The 27,006-nt window shown below is 36.9% G+C and overlaps 1 protein-coding gene across 1 annotated transcript; it reads right to left on the reverse strand.

Moving 5' to 3' along the window:
• Window positions 1–7,390: 7,390 nt before the first annotated feature.
• Window positions 7,391–25,225, reverse strand: slc6a22.1 (solute carrier family 6 member 22, tandem duplicate 1). Its single transcript, XM_084735271.1, has 15 exons — window positions 25,064–25,225; window positions 19,050–19,228; window positions 17,937–18,071; window positions 16,394–16,534; window positions 15,493–15,577; window positions 15,271–15,403; window positions 13,425–13,559; window positions 12,990–13,093; window positions 11,586–11,710; window positions 11,339–11,451; window positions 10,207–10,344; window positions 10,029–10,131; window positions 9,844–9,944; window positions 8,270–8,440; window positions 7,391–8,182 (listed from the first exon to the last, which is right to left on the reverse strand). The coding sequence occupies exons 2-15, from the start codon at window positions 19,222–19,224 to the stop codon at window positions 8,030–8,032; spliced, it is 1,812 nt and encodes a 603-aa protein (XP_084591397.1). The 5' UTR covers window positions 19,225–19,228; window positions 25,064–25,225; the 3' UTR covers window positions 7,391–8,029.
• Window positions 25,226–27,006: the final 1,781 nt, after the last annotated feature.

Here is a 27,006-nt window from a genome sequence, read left to right on the forward strand (position 1 = left end):
GTCATTTTTAATTTTGGAATTCTTGCTGATGATAGGCATCTGTGGGAGTCATGCCAGATGATAGCATAGTTTTTATGGAATGATTACAATTGAATCTGGTGGCAGCTTCAAAAAATAAATAAAATGCAAAATGCAAAAGTTGGATTTCTGTTGAATCCATGCTTGGGATGGATGTTATTTGATCGGTCTTAATTGGTCTTAAAAAATAACTCCTTACTTAAAAACTTGAACTATGTGGGGAGAGAAAATAGTGAGTATCACAGAGAGATCAGGAGTATTCAAAAAGGCGAGTAACTGAAATGTAATGGTGCACTCTGATGTGGAAAACAGGTTGTTGCTCGTTAGCAGAGACAAAGTTACTGAGCCTGGAGACAAGCTGCTCTGTGTAATGACACTATCTCCAAGGACCTCCAGAACTTTAGTTAGTAGTTAAGTTACACACGATTATCTTGAAAGACTTGAAGGAAAAGTTGTCAGTGTTGAAATGTGAGCTTAACCAGGAGTTATCCGAGGCTCTGGCAACACTCCAAGCTCAAGGCCAGGCTATAACCTTCACCAGGGACAGCTCATTATTCCGAAAACCCAGTAGTCTGAAAAATGTCCCATTGGACCGAAAGCTCATTTTTCCAACAGCGCCTTATTCCAAAAATAAACACATGTTGCTCCCAAGGCCCATGGCTCTGAAAATAAACACTCTAACCACAGTTGCTAACCCTAATCCTAACCCATCTAACAATATTCTGACATTGGAAATTTGTCGCTTGAAACGTCATTTGGTGGACGGCCAGAAAGATAACCCGTTAAAAGGCTAACCCTCCACTGGTTCAGCACCATGGCCAGGGCCCGAACTAACGACTAACCAGGCCTCGAAAACTACATGGAGAAGGCCACATGGGTGCAGGGGGCGTGGGGATTTCAGGTGACTACCACTAAAGAGGAGCCAGACTCCAGAATAGAAGAACATACTGAAGGCGTTTCCAGGGCAACAAGCAGACACCAGGGACAGAGGAAAACAAATGAATGATATGAATGAGAGAAAAGCTTCAGGAGCTCAGGAGACCAGCCTAATGTTAACAGAGTTGAAACCACACAGAGCAATAAATGAAGGGAGGCACCTTATGTCCTCTTTTCTTTACTGGAAACCACTGATTGATCAGCATTGTGGTTTATGTAAGGACGTATTTTTGGGGATATGGAATGTACCTGCAGGTTGGTCATTCCACCATTAAGGAGGGTCCGTTTTGGGGGCGGTCTTCTCCCTCCACCCTCCAGCAGAGAGATTAGGGTTCCTTTATTCTGGGAAGTCTCTGTACTTGTTCTGAAGATCTTGAGTGTGTGTGACTGTTTTGTGTTAGAAGTAGGGAAGATCTATTTTTGTATTTTTCAGTGTAAGAAATCTGTATCTGTGGAGGGTATCAGCTTATACAATACAGCACTGAAACTTTGAGTATAGGCACCGCATGGTTAATGTAATTTCTCTAAATGCTAATGAACTTCTCAGCACAGTCAAACAGAACAAAATTCTTACAACATTAAAAAGATAAAACATACAGTAGATACTCTATTCCTATAATAAACCCACATGATGAGAACAGAGCATGAAAACTTAAAAGACAAGGATTTAAGTATGTATTTTCCTTTTTAAATGGATCAAAAACAGACAGTGGGTTGTTATACCAGTTAATGTATATCTACTATTGAGGACAGAGAAGGCAGATTCGTACTGACTAAGGGAAAAGTTGATAGAAATTTGTTTACCCTCTATATTCTTCCCAGCTCAGAGTCATATTTTTACATACAGATACTGGACAGGATTGCAACAGAAGCACAAGAGACTCTATGTGGGGGCGATTTTGATACAACTCTGAAGCCTCACCTTGACTCATCAGAAATGAGAATATTTCAATCCAAAAAAATAAGAGAGAGAAAAACCTCAGTAATGTCAGAGATAGGACTGATTGGTGTTTGAAGACATCTGAAACCATCTGCTAAAGACAAAAGTTTTCTTTCATCTCCACATTCAGCATACTCAAGAATCGATTATTTCTTACTGTTTGGAACGGATAGCATCAGGGTGCAAAACTGTCATGTTGGAGCGATGAATCTCTGCTGATTGTTAAGCAGAATGTTCCTCAGTTCTTCTGTACTTCAGCGCAAAAGACCAACTACTCCAATCAGACTGTCTTGCAGATTTATTTTGATTTAAAAATCATGGACATTGGTGATCTAGAAGAGTGTCACTGTGTAAAGCAAGATAAATACTTGTTGAGGGTGTTGTTAGCGACATGCAAAAAGGCTTTGACCAGAAAATGGACATACCAATCATAAATGAGTGGATCAACTTAGTTTACAATACACAATGGACAGAATTACATTTAAACTAATCACCTAGATTGATAAAATTAGGTCAAAATGAATCGACATGTGTCAACAATAAGGCCTTCTTTAGTATAGCAGTAATATACTTACATAAAGGGCATATCTTCCAATTTAAAATAATTTTCTTTTCCTCAAAGTGCAGAAACATTATGGGTTGATATGAATGTGTACGTATATGGATATGCACATTTATGTGTGTGTATACGTATGTGTATATATGCGTACATATATGTATATATGTATGCGTATGTATGTGTGTGCGTATGTATGTATATACTGTATATATATATATATATGTAGATTTTGTTGTTTTATTTAAGAGATGGATCCTCTCCTTGTTTATTTTATTTTTACTTCTTTTTTCTAAGTGTGTGTGTTATGTCCGGTTGGCACATACAGTATGTATCACTTTTGTTTATCTATGTTCTTTTAAAGAAAACCTAATAAAAACAAAACAACAACTTCGAACTCCCCACAAAAGGAGGCATTTGATGCTAAAATTACCCCATTCTGATGTTTGTGTTTGACAGAGCAGATGCACTAGTACTGACTTGGTGAGTGCAAGTGGGAGAGGGACACGCAAACTGCAATTTAGCTTTAAAATCAGTCAGAACCACAGTTTTCTTTCAATCTTTCACAAGTTTCATGAATTTTTCAAGTCTGCCAATGTGATGAACTGCCTAACTCAATATTTGTGTAGTTCTTTTTGCCTCAGCCCCGAAACAGGTGTCTCTTTATTTCACTGTATCTATTTTATTTTATTTTATTTTATTTTTTTAATGTGTGAATGTTAGCAGTTAGTGGACAATGATGCACTTTGGTGACTGTCAAGCCAACACTGTTATCCTTTTTTCATGACCTGTCGGGATGAAATCTTGACAATAATCTTGAGATGTTTTATAAACATTGGTTGGTTCAGAATGAAAACCATAGCTGTCTTAAAATATTTTGTGAAAAACAAACAAACAAACAAAAAAACAGTGTGTGTGTGTGTGTGTGTGTGTGTGTGTGTGTGTGTGTGTGTGTGTGTGTGTGTGTGTGTGTGTTAATATATACTGTTGTATGTTAGCAAAGTTTTTAAAAAGCTTATTGCTACATGTTTTCAAGTATTGCTGGCTCTAAACATTCAAACATTTTGTACAGTGGAAATGAGCATGAAGTACTTTTTTCTAGCAACTATAAATTGTATTTAAGAATATTTATCCCCCACTGTCCAAAAAAAAAAAAAAAAAAAGAAAAAAAATTAGGCCTCTTAGGGCTACACTCATCATCAATAACTGAAAATTACAGGAGTGATATGGACATAAACAAACATGATAAAATGCCGCTGCGGAACAGCTGACGTGAGATTGATTTTATCAGGAATCTGAAGTGTAATGTCATCCAAATGTTTACATGTATTCAAATGATTTTCACCATGTAAAGCAAAATGTGGTCAATGTTTTAAACAGACATTAATGCAGAATATTTTCAGACAAAAAAAACTACATAAGGTACCTTTGTTCATGTCTTTATATTTTTTTATTTTGTTTTTTTGCACTTTAAAAGCATTAAATAAATCCAAAAGTTGCATTTAAAGAATGATGTCATTCTTAAAGTTATAGGTCAATATTTTACAGTGGAATAACATTTTCATAAAATGGTTAAAAGGGAAAATTATGGAGAGGTTTTAATTTTTCTAATATAATATTTTAAACAGTTTGAGGACACATCACACTTAATTCTCTGAATCTCATTAATAACAACAACAGATTTCATGAATTTTAGCTTTGTATTCTGTCAACACTGTATTTTAGGAGATAAATATCCATAGGATATTTTTGGCTTTGCAAATCATAACTGTGAATCAAAACTATTAATTTATACAGTTATATATTGTTATATATATTCACACTTTAGCCAGTTAGTTCTCTCCTGACGTGCATATAAGCAGATCTAAGCTCATGGCAGGCAGCTATACATCACATTTACCACATTAGTTTGAATCTATATATAAATATAATAAAAGTAACTGATATTTGTTTGGCCTCTTGTGAGCAGCAGAAACAAATTGTGAACACAACATTGGTATAAGCTGATATGGTGAACAACATAATACTTAATTTACAGTCATGATTGTGTCCATACGATGAATTTAAGTCCAATATTCACTCTACTTTAGCTCTGTTTTTTGTCTGCACCGACTCCTGAGGGAAATATCTGGCTTTTCAGTTGCTAAATGCTTCACTGTGTGTCTGGGTCTGACAGCTGAACAATAAGCTGAAACTCACTACACATATAGTGAACTGCAGATTCAGATGCGAGCTGCCTTTCAGTGTCACACTGTTGTAAAAATATCCATTATAACCACTTTATTTTGTGGTAAAGTTGGTCATTCATTTGAGATTCACAGTTCATTCATGGCCTTGGAAACAGCACTTGAGAAATCAATGTCACAATTCACAAATTGTGAGATCATTCTCTCACCTGCTATTTATAAGGTCAGGAATGGAAACTGAATGTCACCTTCCAAGTCGACATGGACGAGAGCACCTGGAAAATCGAAGATCTATTCAGTGACAACTGGACAAAATCCATCTGCTGAGGAAAACGATGTGATCTGATCAAACTACTAAATTGATTTTTTTCCCCCAAGTTATTGATTTGTGGCGTTGCAGCTTTGTAGGACGTGATGTGAAAACTTTCTTGTGTTGGTGCATTCAAGGACACAACAGTTTATGCAGTATGACTCCTTTAATGGGCTGTAGCATTCACAAAACAAATATTTTTTTCAATTAACAGTTTCAGTTAACAGTTTTATTTTAGAAACAGCTGATTTTCATGGTTTACATGGTCTAAAAAAATATCAAAGTATTATCATGAAACATCTTTTATCTCAAACGACAACAAACTTGTAACAAGTCATTACTGCAGGTTTGTAAGTGATTACTAGATTGCTTTAACTTGAATACAACATTATTTTATTCAAACTGAATCATGTTCTAACCGTAACAGAGTTTTAACTTAAATTAAAAGTTAATTAGTACTGATTCTTTCTCACCATTTTGATTTAAGTCAGTTTGGTCAAATAATGAGGTGAAAAAAAAAAAAAGTACCTATTAATACTTCACATTAATACCCGATTGCCACATTTATTTATATGAAAAAGCACATTGTATATAATAATATTACATTTGTAAAATGATGAAATTAACTTATTATATGCCAGTCATTGTTATCATTGTTATAAAAATAATTTGAGTTTATCTGCTATCATTTCCATTAATAAAACATTAGTTAACAGGTTGTTCATGATGTTTTTACTGATAACAATCCATGCTGTTAAACATCAATTTAAACATGAATTCACACAATTTCTGTCACAGATATATTTTCAGAAACAGACATTTTCTTTTAATAAGCAAATGTTGATTAATCCTTAAATGTGACAAATGTCATATTACAGCATTTCTGTGATAGAAAAGGAACTATTATCACCAATTTAAATGATATACAAAAAAGTATACAAAACGATATAAACATGAACAAAATTGACTAATGGGCATTCCATATACAAACTACAATTCAACAAGCTTAAAATTGAGACTACAGTAAAAATATAATCTATAAGACATTTAAAAATATCCTTTTTTTTTAATTCTGACTGTTACAGCCAAGAGGTTTGCACAGTGTTTCTGTTTTATGTTTGGTGTCTCGATCAGTCAAATACAACTCACTGGCATTAATGTATCTAACACCAAACACAAACTTGTAAATGCTGAATTGTTCCCCATCTACGCGAGCAGTACACGCGTATCTTCACAACAACAGAGCTCTTTACAGGTCAGAAACACGTTACTGTTGGGACAGCATGGCAGCTCAGTCGACTAAGGTGCACACGGTGTCCAGCGTTTGACTTTTATGTCTTAATGCTAGATTGTTCTATGTCACTGCTTTACCTTTACTGACAACTTGAAATTTAATTTATGTCACACACAGTGACCAAAACATGACTCAAGTATTCAGACTGTATGGCTTATTTGGCAAGTATTTTTCAGCGTTACTTTCCTCCAAATAGTTAAAGGTGCAATATACGACATTCAGCCTCACTAAGTGTTTGCAAACAAAGATTTACAATGCAAAGATATAATGGAGTGATGGTGTCTGGAACAGAGAATGAACTCACTCTCCCTGTGTGTGTGTGTTGTAATTGGAGCTTCTCTGCTTGTCTGGGCCGTTCATGTTTGTGCAAATTCATGTGAGTGACACTTAAAGCCTAGTGAATAACTTTCTAGTGAATAACTAGTGAACAATTTTCTAATATTACAGTTATATTACAGTTATGACAGTTTCTAATATTACAGTTAAACAGGCACTTAAATATATTTCTGAAAACATTTTAAGCAAGAAATAGGAAATGTAGTAACAAGATCTTGATCTATATTTGATCAGCACTTCCTAGTTTGACGGTTTTATGGCTGCTGCCTGTTCACAATCTTTCTCATATCAAAGATCAGAATAATGGAATCATGGCAGTTTGACAGGTTGATTTAGTTTTGTGAGTAGTGTGTCCAGCTAATAGAGTAAATGAAGCGTGCATGTATTCAGATCTGAAATTTTGGTGGTTAAGTGCGACCTCTACAGGGCAGTGAATGTCACTTACAGCACCTTCAACAACCTGGTCTAAACTAAACAAAACAATACAACAAAACAAAAAAAGAAAAAAAAACATATTTGCAATATACGTCATTAGATAAGTAACAAGTTAACATATCAAAAATCAGTTTGAAGCAGGGATGTTCATTCATGACCTTTGGCTCATGAAGATAAAAGGCCCACTTGCTAGTAGAGCTGAAACATCTATGTGACAAATATTTTTAGCTGATTGACAGAGTACTAATCTGCCAATGATTAATTGTTTAAAAGTCATTAACAAGCAAAAGTGCCAGATTCTCAAGGTTAAGATTTGCGTATGTTTTATATTATTGTAAAGTAAATGTCTTTGTTGTAACATTTGAGGACATCGACTTGGGCTCTAGGAAATTGCTATGTCCATTTGTCACTACTTTCTGCCATTTAAAAACAAAACAAATAATAAAAAACAACACTGATAATGAAAATAATCATCAGTTGCAGCCCTATACAATAGCTGTCAGTGCTATCAACAATGGAGCTCAGGTGTTGACATGTGTCGTGACCATGAAATATGGCTGGAAGCTCAGAAACCAGAGTCAAAAACAAATGTTTCCCTACAGTAGGTGGATCCTTGAGCTTGCATTCACTTCACCATATTCTTGAAGGTATTTCTATTGAGTCAGGATTCAAACTTTACAGTGCTTACTTAAGTAAAATAAAAATAAGTTTGATGCAGACAGTGATTCCCAACCAGGAGTTCAGTTAAATCTGTGGGGTGACAAGATTACTATTATTACAGTAAGAGGATTAGACAGCAGAAAAAAAACAAACATATTTCTTCTGCACAAAATAGATTTCTTATGCTCAAAATAGGTCTTTGGTCTCATCTAACTGCAAACAGTGACAGGGGTCACAAGTAGACTTTGCTTTGATTTAAATGGTCAAACACAAACAAAAAGATTGGGAAACACTGATTTCAAAGGGATGTGGAGTACCGCTGGATTGAAGAGAAATTTCTCCATACACTTCACGCTGTTTAGTATATCTGATTCTGCTCCAGTTTGTCTGTTGTCACTTCTCCTGACATCATACTGTCAGGAGAAGAGGTCAAGTTGAAGAGCTCATGAGTTTTCTCCTCTGATTTGTTCAAAGAAAGTTCCTCAGCTGGAGTACACAAGATGGAGATCCGCTGAGAAAGAAAAATATAGGTTTTAATACAAATAAATAAAAAACACATAGCTTTTTGGTGGCATGTGGACCAAAACAAAGAGCTAACCTGTCGTAGAGTACCGGAGGTGATGCTCACATTGTAGACCATCCAGAGAGGAACCATGAGTGTAGAGGAGAGAGTGAACCACCACCCAACAGCATAACCCCACCATGGATAAGCAATTGTGTTGTTGAACTTCAGAGGAGTGAATTTGACCAAGGAGAAAACAAATGTTCCCTGAAAACAGTTGTGGAGAAAGCAGTTAAATGTCTTGAGAAGACATTAAACATTAAAATTTAACAATGACAGTTAAATGACAAAGAAAACTTCACTGAAAAACGTTGATTAGTTCATGGTTTGCTTGGAAACAGTTAAAATGCTGTAATCCTCAGTTGACCGTTAGTTAAACCCCTCTCCTTACAGTGTAGGTGGTTTGTCAAACTGAGTTTCTCCATAGGCTTGTCATAAGAGTGATGTTTTGCTCTGATATAGGATACAATCATTGGCGTGTCTAGCTCGTTTCTACCTCCAGTTATAGCATAATTTTCAAGGCTAGGGAACAGGCCACGTTAGAAAATGTATTATTGGATTTGGGGAAGTTTACACTTCAGCGCCCTCAGCCAAACTTGTTGGCTGTTTGTGCTGATTACGTTCATCACACGCATTGGTTAGTTCTCATCTTAAAAGCTTTCTATATGTATGGCATAATGGGAACGTGACAGTCCTGTGTTCCCAATGTCATATCATCCCAAGGTTGTATGTTCATTATGCACTATATTGCATTTAATGGATTAGGATTAGGGATTAGCATAGAGCATAGGACCCTGGGAATATAGCATCCTGGGAATGCAGGACATTAGGAATTTAGGACCCTAAAAACATAGGACCCTGATAAAGTAGGACCTTGAGAACTTAAGACCCTAAGAACATAGGACCCACAGAACATAGGACCTTGAGAATTTAGGACTTTCATCTTCCATATCGTCAGACTTCCCTTGATCAATATACCTTGAAATACAAAGGACCATCTTTTTGGAACAATCTACTTACATCACTGCCATCAACATCAACATTATTCTCGTTCAAAAAAAGAAGGTCATTAATTAGCAAGGATGCAGCACTTTTTGGATCTCATTGTGGTGCATCTTGTAAACATTCACTTCTGTAAATCAATTTTATGTCACTACTTAGTCTTGAGACTTTGAGGTATGATCATTGTTATTTACATGAGAGGGGAGGTATCTTCATAAGCCTCTTCTGGATCCCAACCTCTCCTGCTCAATGTTCTAACTTATTATTTTTATTATCTTATAATGTGCAAAAAAGCTTAACTCCACGGTGTTTGCAACATGCTCATGGAACAACTGTTTTAGTTTAACTCCATGGCATTTTCAACTCAATCATGAAGCTACAGATTGCTTAGCTTCATGGTGCTTTCAGCTTAGTCATGGGGCTACTGTTAGCTAATTTGCTAGACAGCTACAGCTACTGCTTTTTTCTAGTCTATTTATGTCTAAAAAAAAAAAGGGATGATTGTTTTCCAAACCACTATGTTTTTCAGGTGGTAAATCTGCAACAGCATAAGGAGGAACCAGTTTAGCTAATGGTCAATGGACATATAAACTACAACTGGAACTCACCAAACATACTACTGGAGTAACATATTTCAAACAGTATTTGATCAGGGGCAGAGGCTTGTAACCAATCATGTCCTCTAGGTTTTCATAGTACCGGTCTGCACCTGTAAGTAGATGGAAAAGCTCTGGTGAGGGAGTTCAACATCACAGTAAAGAAACCACAGACATTCCTCTTGTTTGTTACTCACCATAAACCCATCCGATACAGACAGACTGCAGTATGGCAAAGAGAAGTAGAGTCATCCCACTACAGGCATAGTAGTCAAACAACTGGAAGATGTACAGTCCACCCTATATGTGAGACGAGACCGCAATTAGCTGTTGCGTTTGTGCCTTTTAACATAAGAAAAAAAGATCATTACTTACTTCTGTTACCATCACAAGGCCGATGAAGAAGCTACCAACACTGATGGCAAGCAGGAGAAGTTTACGTCGATGGCCAACGTGGAAGAAGGAAGGATTCAGGTCAGAAATTGCTGTTACAAGCGCTTCCAGACCTACAAACTGAAACACACACCAGTTACACAATAAATCTACACATGCTGCACAGAGACATTCAAACTTTGCAGAGATTATTTAATGATAAGTACTCAAGAGAGTGCATACCTCTGCCAAGGCTGCACAATCCTCTAATCAAATTATATTTTGACAATGATAAAGGTTACAAATTTTTAGTCTGCATCCAGATCTGCATCAAAATACAGAAAATGACAAAAAATCATGGGATACATGAGCCTGACTTTTGCATTAGTACGTGCAGTAGTTTGTGATAATGATGAAATTATCAAAATGCATTGAAATTTGTTGGCTCCTTTTTGAAGTATTTTGGTAACTTACACACACAGACAGACAAACATGCAAACAAACAGGATCCCTAACACAACATTAGGTAGAGGTAATCAGCGTTGGGGGTAAAGCACGACAAAGTAACTTGTTAGAGTACTTACATTACTTTTTTATTGTAACATAAAATGTTCAATTCAAGTATTCAGTTATTTAGCTGCATTTTCAAATGATACAATTCTACTGAATTTCCATCTCTGCAAGAACTACCACAACAGCCACGACAGGAGATTCTGAGGATGATTTTTTTGCTTTAGAGACAGAGGACAGTCTATGAAATTCTGGAGTATGTGTTGAGCTAATTCTCCATGATGACATCTGATGAGGCAAAAGTACTTTAACAAGTTACTTCTCTCAGTATGTGACACTGTAACATAACAGTTTACTTTGTAATGGCAGTAATCTTGTAATGTGACAAGTTACTTCTAAAAGTAACACTACCCAACACTTGAGGTAATAAATTTATCAGTTTTTAATTGTAAGACAACCACAGACCTAAAACCAAGGTCTAAAGTTCAACAGCCAAATTTCATAAAGACTGTAAGCATCATAAATGGAAGAAAATGCTTATTACTGTGTCTTTTGTCCAGACGATCCTGCACAAAAGAAAAATCAGCATTACATAGTTTTATTTCATGATTAAGAGTCAGCTAACCTCACTGTCCAGGCCCAGTAGGATGATCATGATGAAAAAGAATATCGCCCAGACCTGAGGAAAAGGCATCATGGCGACTGCTCGAGGGTAGGCAATGAACGCCAAGCCAGGACCTGCAGAGAAAACAAATTACGGACATCTAGTTATTCTTTAAGTGCGGAGTCAATTTTTTCCACTAAAACTACAATGATCCCTCATTTATTGATGGTTCATTACTTCCAGGATTTAACATGTTCTGTATTCTCACCAGACTCGGCCACTTTAGATATGTCTGTGTGCTGCTCATGTGCCATGAATCCCAGTACAGAGAAGATGGCAAAGCCAGCTACAAAACTGGTCCCGCTGTTCAGAAGGCACAAGTACACACAGTCCCTTCAAATAAAAAGACAAAAGGACATTTTATACTCCATTAGTTTGTATTAAATTTATTTTTATCATTACCGTAGTTGTGACTCACATCCTAAACCGGCATGACAAGGCTATTTAAATTTTTTGCATGACTCTGGAATATCTTTAACTAGAATCACCAAAATATATTTCTGGAGGAAACTACTCCTACAGGTTGAGATTCTCTTTGTATGAAATAATAAAATATTTTGCTTCAAATGGGAATTGAAGAGGCTTAAATGTTCTGGTGAACATAACAAAAGATCATGTGTGTCTCTGATGATCATAACTGGTAGCAGCTACTTTCTTTTTTTCCCCCTATAGGTTTGCAGGTTTATGTAAAAAAATAACCTCTGTCAATAACATGATGCATACGTATACCACGGCATTGATAGACAGGCAAATAATTAAAACAGATAATAATAAAATAAATAAAAATAAAAAAATTCTCCCCTGTCTTAGTAAATTCATAAATGAACATTTTACAATACACACATCAGAATACAGCTACGCTGTTATGACTGAGACAGTAAAGGACACAGTATAGTAAAACAAAGTACACATCTGTACTCTTGATAGGTCCTAAACCCTGACTTACCTCCTCTCCATGAGTCTACTTCAAAATACCCCTATACATGCAAGATATTTCCTGTGTGTAACAGTGTGTTGCATAGCGTCACTGTCAGGCACAAATCTCCTATCTCCATATTTTGACATCTTTATTTTTTTCAGAAATCATTGCTATTGGCCACCCTTCATGTCGGCACGTGGGTTTTACAAATAGCTTTACAAAAAGTATTAAAAAGACTCCACTAACTTTGACTAAGCCGCATTTAATTAGTATAAAAACCCTCATTTCACACCGTTTTTTTTTTTTTTTTTTTTTAGAAATATGAGATTTCTGCAGTAAATAAAAAACAGAATAAAACAAAAAAATCCATACAGTAACATGTTTCTTGCTGCTTTGCTGGCCTAGATCATACCCTGGCCTGTCAACATCCTAGCAACCAAGAGCTCCATTGATAATATCTCTAAGAAGCAGTGATTCCACTGATGAATAGACAGAGTGTGTGGTGGTTGCTGCCGGACCTCCAGCATCGGTTTAGCAATAGAGCATGCAGATAGCCACAGCTGTGTTTTTCACTGGCCTGTTGAAGCTGCTAACTGGACAACATTGTTGGATTTTTTTTTCTACTTGTGTGTGTTTTGTATATCAACAGTATCCAAGCTGAGAAATACACAATAGATATTACATCAAACTTACTTGTAACAGTTGTTGTTGTACTTATTATAACTGCCAAGTGCAGTTAGACACCCAATGCAAATAGCATAGGAATAAAATATTTGTGTGCCAGCATCCATCCACACCTGCAAGACAAATAAAAGACATCATTTCATATACAATAAATTACAGCTTCTTCAGAACCACCTCATGAATAACTGCTAATGTTTTACACCGTTATGATATCAGCCAACAGTCACCTGCAAATATTTACTGTGAACTTCCTGACACCATTTATAACATTTATAAGTAACCAATCCTTTCAAACTCGCAAGCTCTGATTTTTCTTTAACCTCCACAAGAGGTGCTCAGACGCTTCGTTTCTACATTTCATATGTGGGTATATGAGGGTTGAAGAGACAGTAGCTTCAGTAGAGCCATATATTAAAACAGAGGAGTAGTTATTTATGCTTGTACCTGAGGGTCAGTGAGGCGTGACGGATCTGGGTAGAGGTAGAACTTGATCCCATCAAAGGCCCCAGGTAACGTGAGTCCGCGAACCAGCAACACCACCAGCATTACATATGGAAATGTGGCAGTAAAGTAAACTACCTGTGCAATGAGGGAGAGAGGGGTTGTTTGTTGTAAAATTGTGGCCATTGATATCTGTGTTAACAGACGTTCATAGTCACAGTATTGTTATTAGCATGCTGATGTTTGTTGATAAGCACAAATCACAAAGCATAGGCACAAGGCAATGTCCGTAGTTTGTTTAGGTTTGTGGTCATAAATTGTTGTGTAATCCATGATGGCGGTGCAGATGCAGTAGCTCAGTGCTTTCAGTTGTACAGCTGACTGTAAATATTGCCAAGTTAACCTCCCTCATCCATGCACCCCTGCCTCACCAACCGCTAACTGCTGCTAATGCACTCCAAAACTTCATTACATACAAGAATGCAATCTATCTAATTCATGCTCACATGTCTCTGTATTGTTTTTAACTATTTAATTGTTGCACAACCTTTTTATAAAGACTTTTACTAGTAATATCATGTACTGTATGATATTCAGTGTGCTGAAGAGTATATATAGAATTTGAATAAGAAATTTTAAATATATAGAAATATAAACAATTTTATACTGCACTGTTTGCACTGTTTACCTGCCTCACTCAAGTGCCGTTATAGTATAGAAAGTAGGCAGAGGAGAGGAGTCGCTGGTAGTGAGAAAGCTGGTGAATCTGAGAAATCAAAAGTTATTTTCTGATTGTTTCACAGTGGTTATGTTCTCAGCACAAACAACCCTGCACAATCCCACACCACTATACAACCCTGAAGCTAATCACCACAAGGGCTAACTGTGTCTGAATGTTGCCTTACCAAACATAATTTTGTTGTATGGCTTCACTGGCAAATAAAGTGTCTTATGTCTAACGAACCAAAGTGTTGGACAAATTGAAAATTTGACTTAATGATGGCGCAAGATCACCAAAGTGATCTTGAGGATGACATGAAAGACTCAAACCAGGAACAAGAACCTCGTGGTGGCGCCTGAGGAAAGGTCCAGCTATCACGAAAGTTATTGGCTACCACCAATATTTGCCAAAATTTCATGGAAATTAATTTAATAGTTGAGATATTTCTCTCTGGACCTCGGGGTAATAGTTAAATCATAAACTTTGTACTGGAACATCACACGCATTGTAGCGACCTCAAAGAACAAAGAGTCGCTGAGAGGCCGTGCCTTCCACTTTGTTTGACACGCTTAATGGAAAAAAAATCACTGAGATACGAAAAATATATTTAACTTTTTATTAACGAAAAAGAATAATCAACTTACGATACCGTGCACAAACTCATAATCAAAATGATCAGAGCGATTGAAGGAAATAGCGGTCAACAAAAAATAAGGCGACCCTGCTCACCCTCTCTCACTCTAGCCACACACACAAAAAAGGTGAGCAGGTGCCTATATTAAGTTAACATCCCCCGCCCATATCCACTTGACCTACATATTCCCTCATCAACAGGATCACGCAAACCTAAACAATAACAAACACCAATATTTAAACCAACACACCTAGAAAAATCCCTTCAAACTCATTCATGGCTCCTACACACATGCTCTTAAATATGATTAGAGTAGTAATAACAAGCCTGGTCCATCCTTCCTCTTAAATATTTAACATTGTCTACTGCATGTAATCGCAGAGTTTTTGAAGGATAGAAAATAATGTTGTCTGACAAAAGTTTTGTTATTCCAATAATATGTTGCTCTTTAACAGTTTGCATGGGCCTTCAATGTATAAACGTCCTTGTCCTACCTTCCCGGTGGACTTCACTCCTTTCCAGACACAAAAGTAACAGATGATCCAGGACAACAGAAGACACAGAGCCAACTCCCATCTCACGCCGCCCAACTCGTGGATACTTCCTGTGATATTCAAAATTCTTCTCCTGCAAATCACATTTTAATATTTATAATTCACAAATGTCACTTTCAGAGTTTATTTCAGATAATATTTAAAGTTTTGATTCATACTCACTCCCAAAACTCTCTCACTGGTGATGTCGCATTTTCAGGTGCAGTCCAGTTATAATCACCTCTTCGATCAAACTCCACACAGGTCGCTGTGTTGTAAAGGGACATAGGATGCATTCAAGGACAGATACATATACATTATTGAATTCCTTTGTAAAAAGCTATCAACCCTTAAGCATCATTTCTTGTTGAATTAAGAAACAATATTGTACTTATGGTGAATATCTCCTTTTTGAATTCATGCATGTACATATGCTAGTTTTTTTAATTTTATATGCATAAATTATTTTTACTTATAAAAACATAATGGGAGACATTTCCATTTAGCATACTCTATTAATGACACTATTCAAAGTTCATATTTGAAGGAGGAATGTTTTTTTGTGTTGGCCTAAGATCTGCATCTTGTAAAACTGGTTTGGAGCTCATTCATGGTTCCATATGCAATTTACAAGGGTGTGACAAGTGTGAAACGTGCAACCTTCCATGCATGGAGAAAACACTGAGAATGAAGAAACTTTTGAAATGAACAGTATTTGCATATTCAAAGATGCTGCATTTTTCTTTGAGGCAGAAAGAGTTGATGTAATGTTGATCATTTTAAGTAAACTTTGTTTATGGTAAATCATATCTTACACAAGTTGTTATTTATGTTTTGAGTGTCTTAAGATGTGTCGGGAGGGAATCTTTAGGTGTGTTTCATAGTGTGAAGTGAACACCAAGCCAGGACTTGGGCCACGACAGATCCAAAGCCAAAAGAGCCAAAGAGCCCAAACTCTGATTAATCTCTAAAATACCCAGTAATATGACACCTATAAAAATAATGCATACAAATGCAACGAGTCTTATTGCATTAAAGATTCACATTTGTTTGTGTGCATGTGTGTTTACCTACTGGGACCTACCTGTGTTCCAGGTGTTTCTGCAGTTGGCCCAGGGAAGTTCAGAGTTGAAAGAGAAGAAGAGATACAAGAAAGCCCACGCCAATATAATGATGTAATAGATACTGGAGTATAAAACAACCACCTCATTGCCATACCCCATCCCTAAAAGAAAGAAAGAAACAAAAAGCTCAACACTTGGAAGTAAGCTATAATTATAGCTGTCAAAAGGTTTTGGATTATGCTAAAGTAACAACCTGTGTTCAACATGTTAGTAACAAATTATTAACAAAACTTATTAAACAATACAAATAATACAAACTAGAAGATTTTCTGAAATAGGAAAATATTACAGTATATATGTGTCAGTTGCTTGACTGAGTTTATAATCAGGTTATGAACTACAGAGGAGCCAAATGAAGCTCGCTTGAAATTTTGCAGAGTGTCTAAAATATTGACAGTATGCTGTTTTTATGATGCACTTCTTTTGTTTTTGTATCTTTATTATCATGGTATTGATGTATGACATGAGGGTGATTCACTTAAATAAAGATACCGGTGTGGCGATGCTCATAGTTGGCTGTTTTATTATGTATAATGTGCTCTACTTTAATTGGCTGTAATGTATCAAACTGTGATGTTTTGTTTAGATACCCATGTGGTGATGTTTCTTTGGAGGAAGAGTCACTGTCAATCCTCTCAATAAATTAATTGTATATTTTAATAATATAATTTAAAGGCCATCAGTATCACTTTATATGTTCATAATACTTTTTCTTTTACTTTTGTGGCAAAGCGAAGTATTCTTTTTCTTCTGTTGCTGATTTACTACAGATATGTGTAATTCATTGCATGTGTGCATGACTAAACAAATCTGTAAATCATTCGGCCTCAGTAGTTCACAGGAGGCAATATTTAACCTGTGGAAACCTTGTCAAAGATGAAAAACTGGACGCAGCTTGTTTGGTTTCTCAGAAGAGAACCTGGGTGAATAAACTGTACTTTTAATAATTTCTCTGCTCAGGCAGACGTGAAACATAGAAACTGGTCAAACCCTCAACATGGCTCAGTCATTTGTGACAAATGTTCAAATATTGTTAGTATACAGACTTGTTCAGACTCATTTGTAAGTTTTATTTTACTCATTGTCATTACATAATTCATCAGATCTGAACAGATACACATTTTGTCTGTAATATCCCATTCCTTGATATGACTGATACTTGATATTGACTGCAGCTTCTGTAAAAATGTGTGTATTTAATTAGTTTGTGCCTGTTATTTACAGTTTTCTTTATGTCTTAAAGGCCCAGCTAGTCATTTAAAAACTTTTCAACTAAAATTTAATAATGAAAGGCAAATCAATCAATTTCAGATTAATATCAGGTTTCAACCTGCAGATTTTGGTGGCACTATTTTGTTAATAATTAGATCACAGATTGTCCCTTTAATCATTTAACGTCACATGTTCTATTTTTTTTTAACCTTAGCCATTTCATCTTTTGCATTCAAATACACATTCATTTGATTTCATATGGATACTCTGCCTGTAAATGTAGATCTTTACCTTCAAAAAGGGGACAGATTTTCCTCCAGCAGGTGATACTTCCCTGCTGGGTGTACTGACCAAGAGACGTCTCCAGGAGAAACAGGGGGATGCCGCAGGTGAAGAGGAATAACACATAAGGAATGAAGAACACACCTTGGGAAAATGGAAAAGGCAAACTACATTAGTTGTTTGTAGGTTCAAAGCCTTTAGTGATTCATAAAAATGACACTGAGATGCTGACCCTATATCCCATGGGTGTAGAGTTGGGTAGGGATGGTAATGACAGGCCCCTACTAATATCTAGGGATTACTGAATAAAATATAAGTACTGTTGTTTGTCAGTGTCTTGGTATTGTGACATAGAACCAATACTTATTATAGGTGCAAAACAATGGGCTTTCAAGTGTTTAAAAATTGTGTGTTCCCCTTCAATATGCCTCAAAATATTTAATATATAAGTTGAGCAACTAGTACAATCTTGTACATTGTTCAGGCCACTAAGGGGAAAGAGAGAAATGTACACATTATTTGTAATTTATTTCCATGTGTGCTGCAATCTTAGTCATCACTCCTCTGGCAGCAGCACAATGTTTCTCCATCTCCCCTTGCATTGTGCGCCACAGGCAGGACAATGACAGCTTTTACTACACTTGTAACCTCAAACTGTTGAGCATGTTTGTCAAATTTGAGATGCCTTTGGAAACTTCTATTGTGTTCAACTCATAGCACGTCTAAATATGCTTGTGTTTTCTTTATTTGCTGCATTTTATGACACCTGTGTTGTTAAACTGATTTGCTAGATTCTGTTTAGCTACATGCAGCGTTTTTTTTCTAAATGCAACACGTGTTATCACAGTGTTAGAGATGTTTTCTTCATTTACTTGTATTTTGTCTGTTTACTTGTTTGTCTTCAGTTGCACACATTGGCGCTGGGCAAATTGTTCTGAAATTAGGTTTTTGCTGATAATACATTGGCAAACATTACTGTGATGAAAAAAAAAAATGCTGCAGCAGCTTTTCATCTTAACTCAATATTTATTTCTTGTGGCCATCATATTGGAGTTTTACACATCCTGTACTTTTGGATCTTCCACTGTTGTTCCTGATTTCTTTGAATATAAGAAAACTCACCTCCTCCATTTTTGTAGCACAGATAAGGGAACCTCCACACATTTCCAAGGCCTATGATTTGTCCTGCGACAGCCAAGAGGAATTCAATTTTGCTGGACCACTGCCCTCTGGTCAGGGTATTGTGTGTGCCCACATCAAGAGTGAACTTGACCTCTGGACCAAATTGCTTATCCATTGCACTGCAATTGAAGAAGAGTTAACAGAAGAATAAAGTTCTGCTTGGATATGAGTTTCAGTGGGATTTCTAATGAGAGTAGATTCTTACAGAGGGAGATACTTCAGTCCCGTGTGTCCAAAAACACATCAGTTCACAGCTAAAGTGACAGGAAAGGGGGTAGAGAGAGGGGATGACCGGCAGCAAATGGGCTGCAGTTGGGAGTCAAAGCAGCGGCCGTCAAACAGGCGGCCGCTGCAGAGGACTGATGCCTCAGTCCATGATGAGCTATAGGGGTATCCAAGTACATCATCTTTTCTTTTAACAACACTCAGTAAGTGTTTGGGAACTGGGGACACTACTTGTTGAAGTTTTGAAAGTGAAATTCTCTTCTGTTGTATTTTGTGCTTCATAATGCTCCACACCTTTTCAACGGGAGACAAGTCTGGATTGCAGGCAGGCCAGTCTAGTAAGTCTAGCAGCCACACTGTTTTAACACACGCAGAATGTGTCTTGGCATTGTCTCTGAAAAAGACGTCGTCTGGATGGCAGCATATGTTGCTATAAAACCTGTATGTACATTTAAGCATTTATGGGGCCTTCACAGATGTGCCATGGGAACTCACAGACCACCATACTAATGTATGTCCCAACCTTTTTCAAACATGCTACAGACATCAAATTCAGAATGAGTGTGTGTTTACAAAGAACAATGAAGTTTACCAGTTAGAACAATAAATAACAATAAATTTGTCTTTGTTCTGTTTTGATTTGAATACAAGTTGAAAATGATTTGCCAATCATGACATTCTTTTTTTATTTACATTTTACACAGCGTCCCTACTTTTTTGTACAATGTTAGCACTGCACAGTATGGTTAACTACGTATTTAAAAGGGAAAAAGTCTTTGGTTATTAATAACTTTATTGTTTGTGGGTTTTATGGTGACTAAAGAACACATTCTCAGTATTTATTTTTTCAGTATTGACTGCATAAACAACATGATCTCTAACCATATGCAGGAATATTGACATCACTTAATCACTGTATATCAATGTTCAGCATCCACACAATGCCAGCAGTCTTGCAGTAATGGGTCAACAGACGGTCAGCGCTTGTTGGCATGAGGATAATTCTTCCATCAATGTTGCTTTTGTGCAGCTGCTTTGGATTTGGTGTGGGAGCGAAGTAAACAGCCTGGAAAATATGTGTGCTGCCATTACTGTAAAAAATCTATAAGTGCTGAGATGCTCAAAACTTTTCCAAAGTGTGTTAGGGATAATTTCACTGTGATTGTGAAGTGTGATCACATGCTCTTGAGTATCCTGGTTATGATCAGTTTTTTGGAGTATCCTGGTTATGTTTTACACATGTAAATATCATATCCTGGTTTCAGAAACCTGGAAAGGGCCCTTGAGAAATCTAGATATGCTACCTTGAGTACTCCAAGAGAAACCAGGATACTGTGGCATGTAAGTACCTCAACCTGGATTCTGAACATTCTTTGTGGGTATAGAAAGGAGTGGTTCAGATGGTTATCAAGATACAGCAGCACTGTAAGATAATATACACAGTCTGGTCTGAACATAATTCAATTTAAAGTTTACAACAAGACAAGATAACAACTTGACTTTAATATATTTGTAATTTTATCATTATTCAAGCCTTTGCTAAACTTTCGTTGTAGATTTGGGCAGTGGTTCATCTAAGTGAGAGCCTTGTCTCATGGGAATTAGCCAAAAATATAACATTTACCCTACCTGACATTACTATAACAAGAAAACATGACTAGAGACAGGTGCGGTGTTTAAATTTGAGGACATAATCCACCTGACTTTTTGAGCTTGTGAAACACTCATACATCTCTTTTAGAGCACAGACGTAAGAGCTAGTTGGTCAAATGTCAGTGTACTCGAGCAAGTGGAAGTTACTGTGTACAGGTTGTCTGTCATACTGATTGAATGGCAGTTATTTGAGGAAGTCACATTCAAATAAATGGGAGGCCAATTTGCCTTATCATGTCAATTCTCTGCAGGCTCCTAGTATTTCCTGGTACATGAGGAATGTTGCCATAAATGTCGCTAAAAACAAATGACCTTGTGGAGCGAGGTCTGCCTGGTACCACAAAGGCTTGGTGTAGACAGGACTCATGAGGTAGATGTTCATTCTTCACTTTTTATATACAAGGGGGTACAAAACAACTAATACGATTTAAAAAAGAACAACTGTTTGAACATCTGCCCTATACTAGAACAATAATCAGGTCTTTCTCCGTTTATGATGCTTTAAAAAATGTTGCCTTTGAATGAATTAGTTTGATTTGATCATATCTCAGCTTTAAACATGTCATGTTTTTATATCTCTCTTAAAATTATCTTTGTCACAGTCCACTTCCATCATAAGTGAGAGATGAGACCAGTGCCAGTAGAGATTAAAGGGATTCAAGGTCTTTCTCAAAGACAAGACACAATTTTTGGTTGTTTTTGGTTTCCCTCCTCCTGTCGACTGGAGAAATTCCTCCCCTCGGTGTAAGGTTCAAACCAGGCAAAAAAACAGTACATCAACAGAGCAACAGCTTATGGCGTAACTGCCATGTTTATTATTTACTGAGTCCATGTCTGATAAATGGTGTCATTGTGGTCCTGGAGGACAGCTGCTCTCCATACGAAGAGTAGATTCACTCACAATGGGTCTCATTCATTCATATTTGTACAGAAAATATCTTATTTTGTGCACAAGTAGCAAATTGGTTAACAAATAAACAATAAATAACTTGTTTTGAATGACATTTATTTTGCTTTTTCAAATATAATTACTATTAAACCATCAGTCCCCATTAAATCAGACATTTTGTGCATGAACACATTCATATTTACACAAATAGTCTGTTGACATGATTGTAAAAACGGACAAATATCCCACCAAATACCGCTCCAACTAATTAAAATTAAAATCAAATCAAATCAAATCAAAACTTATCATTTGACCGTACTTAACCCTTATAAATACAGTTGTCACATCTCAATCATGGGTTATAATACAGTTATGATGCTTAACATTTGGATCTCCCCAGATCTGAACAAAACAACATTGGCCACAGAATGATGAATGCTTGAAAATGTGGACAAGTTGAAGAGATTCAGTAGGGATTCAGTATCTCTCCAACTGAAGGAGACACTACATTAACCACAAGACTATATGTCACCCAAATATTTGTTCACTTGAACTGTCTATTGCATAAAGTGATATCAACGGCACAACTGTAACTAATAAAATTTGCCCCAGTGGTCATCTGCAGAGCAACAACAAAAACATCATATGCCCTAGAGAGCATTTTTGAAGGCTGCTGGAAACTGTCTGACTTGACTGAAGCTGTGTGTCACCTCCTGCTGTGGTTGTACTTTCCAGGATGGTGCAGTTTATCTTGAATGAGCCTAATGCTAACATGAAGAAAACATGAAGGCAATCAGTGATTTTCCCTTTTGTTCAGAGAGGGAATGAGAGAGAGATGAATGGAGGGAGAAGAGAAAAGAGAGCAGGAAAAAATAACACTGTCCTGCACTCGAATTTTTTCATGTCTGTGACATATTGCACAGATGTAGGCAATGGAACTATAGTGAGAGGTGTGCTGGTGCTGACATATATTTATATATATATATGTATATATATGTGTATATATATATATATAAATATATATATATATATATATATGTATGATATAATGTTGATATGACTGTCAGATCATTTTCAGTCTGTATTTTTGCTGAGAACCGTGTGTCACATGAAAAAAACAGGTGAGCCGAATCTCTAGATGAAGCGCGGCTGCAGCCTGACAGGCGCGTGAGTAGTGCTGCACAAGCGGGACACGTGGACGCTCTGACCTGTTAATATGGATGCTGAAATAATAACCAGCAGGTACACCACGCACATGCACTGCTCAAGCGTCTAGTGTGAACAAGCCATAAAAATTAAATAAACAAGAAGTAAGTCATTACACTTGTTGAGCAACTTGCCCAGACCAATCATTAAAGCCCCTTGAGGCAACATGATATTGGAATTTATCAGCCTTTCCAAAACAGGATTACAACCCAAAATGAGTCACAGTTCTGTTTTCATTGAATAGTGAATTGGCAGAGTAAGATGTGAAACGATATTGATATGATATGTGACTTTACTTTCCTATGGTCTGTTTCACAGCTTAGGTGCTGTATGTGGGTCTTTACCCTTAGACTGAAATGTCAGGGGTAACAGAGGGGACATGACTGCCCTGTCCCATGATTTGTCCCTCTAATATATCCCTGTAAACACAACTATGTACTTTGAATTATAGTAATAATGAAAGCAATTAGACAGATAGATAGCACTTATAGCAGATTATAGACACTTATTAGTGTGTTTAAGTTTCAAATGACTGCAAACCCCCTGCCTTTTGCCTCACAGTGGTTAGATCCACTGCCTCCTACCCTGCCCCCAGCCCTGAGCAGCGGCACATGATGATGCAGGTGCGGTGCATGTGTAGAAAGAGCCTGTCATTTGGGACTGATGTTCAGTAAGTAACAAAGAATGTGTATTAGGTACTTCTTTACTTACAATAAAACAGACTTGAAACTTCTACCAGGCTTTTTGCTGCACTGAAATACAGGTCACTGTTAATGTTAGCGGGCGGAAAGCTCATGTTTGCTAGCCAGCCAAAGTAACATCAACTAGTGTTTGCAGCTGTTTGATAGACAGTGCTGTGACTCTTCTCTTATTCACTCAGATTCAGACTACCACTACTACTGACAGATTTTCAATCTTGATTTGCAGTGATTTGACTTCACATGCATTGCGAGTGAGTAAGAAAATAAGGCAACACTCAACAAACCCATGTGCCAAGAGCACCTGCTGGCAAAAACTTGTGGTGGTTTTTCATAAACCACAAAAAATATTTTTACTCTACATGTGACCAAACATTGAGAGAAACTTGGCAGTATAAGGAATAGCTGTTGGTCACTTACTGGCTTCTATTTTTTATGCCAGTGTACCACTGCAGAGAAATGTGGGTCAGTGTTTTTTTTTTGTCTCTCTTTTGATTATCTAACCATGTATGTAAAAAAAACCACACACAAGCCTTATTGTAATACATAAACTCATTCAGACCCCTAGGAGAAGTGTGGGTGTCCAAATGCTCACACATATAAATCTAGATTAAAAACAATAAACAAACAATAAAAGTCACAAATGGTGGGTTAAAATGGGGTGAAGAACAGGCATAAGATTACTAAGAGCAGGGAGTCACTTAAATAAAGATTAACAAAAGAGACAGAGATTAATAAAAAGGTGCCAATAAAAAGTATCACAGATTATTGCTAGTCCTTGAGGTCCTTAAAGGAGTAATACACAGAGTCTGCTTTTGCTTTTAGGATTTAAGATGCTGACCTTTAAGAGTACAGCTTGTATTTTCTGAACAGTCACAGCAAGAAATTGGTGTATTTATTATCAGTCCAACTTCGTCAAAGTAAGCAAGGTAAAGACTTTTTTTTTACTTTGCAATCTGCTCAAATATTTGCACCAGAGAAATATATTTGTTTTGGACAGTGTGAGCAGCAATGATCACAGAGCAACCTGAGGTGTTGCACTAAACAAGGGAAATAGCTGCTCTCACTGCAGCGCAGCCAGTAACCTTTGGCCTACATAATACAGCTACAAGCGCCAAGCACAAGTGCAACCACAAAAGCCCAGCTGTCACTGAGATACCATTTGGTTCCTGTTCAAGAAACAAAGCCACAGTAGTTTACACTTGCAATTCATACAAAGGACAACCATAAAGTCAGAAAAAGCCTGCTTGTGACCTTAAGGGAAAGGGATTGGTAAAGAGTACCTGAGGAAGATCGCTTCACGCCTGTAGTCTGTGGCTCTGTGTTATGCTTCCATTTAGCTCTTGCTGGGATTCATCTGGTGCCTTTAGGGGAAAATAAAAGTCTGGATCCCCCAGTCTCCCCAGGACAAATCTTCTTTTCAGCTCTGACCATGAGTGAGCCCATGAGTGAGCCCATGAGTGGAGGTCTGAGAGAGCGATGTTTGTGTGACAATGAGGGAGAGAGAAAGAGCAGGAGGGACAGAGTGAGAGAGCAGGGGGCGGGGGTGATGTGTGTTTCTGAATGAGCAACTTAAGGCGGAAACTGTTCAGCGCGGCCACATGGTCTCACAGTAAAGAGGAGGGGATTTGCACAGTAGCAGCGGTCGCTGCAACAGTACAGCTCTGTAGGTGGGAATGTAGGTCACCAGTATGTCCAACACTTTGTTCCAGACATTAGAACAACTTAAATGATCTTAAGAGGATGAAACTTGTTTTCATTTTGTCCCGTCAGCAGCCTGACAGTTTTGTTTTTTAGTGAAATGTCTCAACAATGAATTGAATAGATACCCATGATCCCCGGTGGGTGAATCCTACTTATATAATTGGAGAGCAGTTTGTGTGTCCCATTATTCCTCTAATCCCCTTCGAACTTGTGCCCCCAAATATATATATTTTTTTTATCATTTCTTTTCATTTTTAATGTTAAATAAATAGTTGTCAGTTTTACTTTTTACATACAACAATTACCCAAAAGTTGGGATTGCTGTGTAAAATGTAAATAAAAACTGAACGCAAAGATTTTCAAATACTTACTAACTTATAGTCAGTTCAGTATAGTGTGAAGACAAGATATTTAAAGTTTAAGATGATTAACTTTTTTTGTTTTTTGTAATTATACTCTCATTCTAAATTTGATGCCTGCAACATTTTTCAGACACAGGGGCAACACAAGCCTGAGAAAGTTGAGGAATACTTGAAAAACACCTGTTTGCAGCATTCCACAGGTAAACAGGTAAACTGTTAAAAGATGATAATAGGCTGACAGAACGTGGAAAAGTGTGCTGTGGCCTGTCGAGTCCGCATTTCAGACAGTTTTTGAAAATCATGACATTGTGTGTCCGTCCTGTGGACTTAAGAGTAAAAGGACCATTCAACAATCAGTGTCCTCAGTTTCCAAATCCTTCCTGAGTGCTGTTAATAGAAATGGTGATGTAACACATCGGCAAACTGCCCGTCTCAACTATTTTAAAACTTGTTGCAGGCATCAAATCAGAATGAGTGTATATTTACAAAAAAAAACAATGAGGTTTAATAGTTTGAACATTAAATATCTTGTCTCTGCACTGTATTCAGTTGTGTATAGGTTGAAAGGTTTTTGTAAATCATTGCATTCTGTTTTACTTATGTTTTACACAACAACACAAGTTTTTTTTTTTGGAATTGTACATCTGTACACTGTCCTTTATTTTAAAAACCAAGACCTACAATCACCCAGAACTACTTTTTCATCAGTACCACATAAAGTGTTTAATCTACCGAAATTCTCACAGGAGAAGAACACTAACATTTGCATCGTATGCGTAAAAAGAAGCGCAAATCTGTCAGCAAGTCATGGTGCTGCCAGACACAGGAGACTGGTGTGCCTTACTGATTCTCCAGGGAAGTCAGGTAAGAATTCTGAAGTATATTGCTAATTAGGCATTTGACATTAGCTAATAGAGAATGTAGCTAGCAAGGTAATCATTCATGTTCAATGTTTTCAACATATAATCGTGTTTGAATTAGCAACTACCTCATACTTCACAATGTGATTATGCATGTGAAGCTTAACCCGGTGTCCACTATATTTAACAATTTAGTGTCATTATCAGTGTAGTGATTCCATTAATGCATGGTGACGCACAACTTGTTGCCTCGTTTCACTCAGTTACCTGACTTTTCAACACAGACTTCGAACTAGAAAA

This window comes from Lutjanus erythropterus, chromosome 2, assembly GCF_056507025.1.
Source record: "Lutjanus erythropterus isolate fLutEry1 chromosome 2, fLutEry1.hap2, whole genome shotgun sequence".
NCBI lineage: Eukaryota > Metazoa > Chordata > Actinopteri > Lutjaniformes > Lutjanidae > Lutjanus > Lutjanus erythropterus.

What these genes read in the sequence shown, in the direction of transcription:
- slc6a22.1 (XM_084735271.1), bottom strand. Translation starts at nt 19,224, where the DNA reads ATGGATAAGCAATTTGGTCCAGAGGTCAAGTTCACTCTTGATGTGGGC. An exon ending in GTGCTACAAAAATGGAGGAG is followed by an intron (nt 18,072 to 19,049) that starts GTGAGTTTTCTT and finishes CATTTTCCCAAG; the next exon opens with GTGTGTTCTTCATTCCTTAT. An exon ending in CCAGTGAGAGAGTTTTGGGA is followed by an intron (nt 15,404 to 15,492) that starts GTGAGTATGAAT and finishes TGTGATTTGCAG; the next exon opens with GAGAAGAATTTTGAATATCA.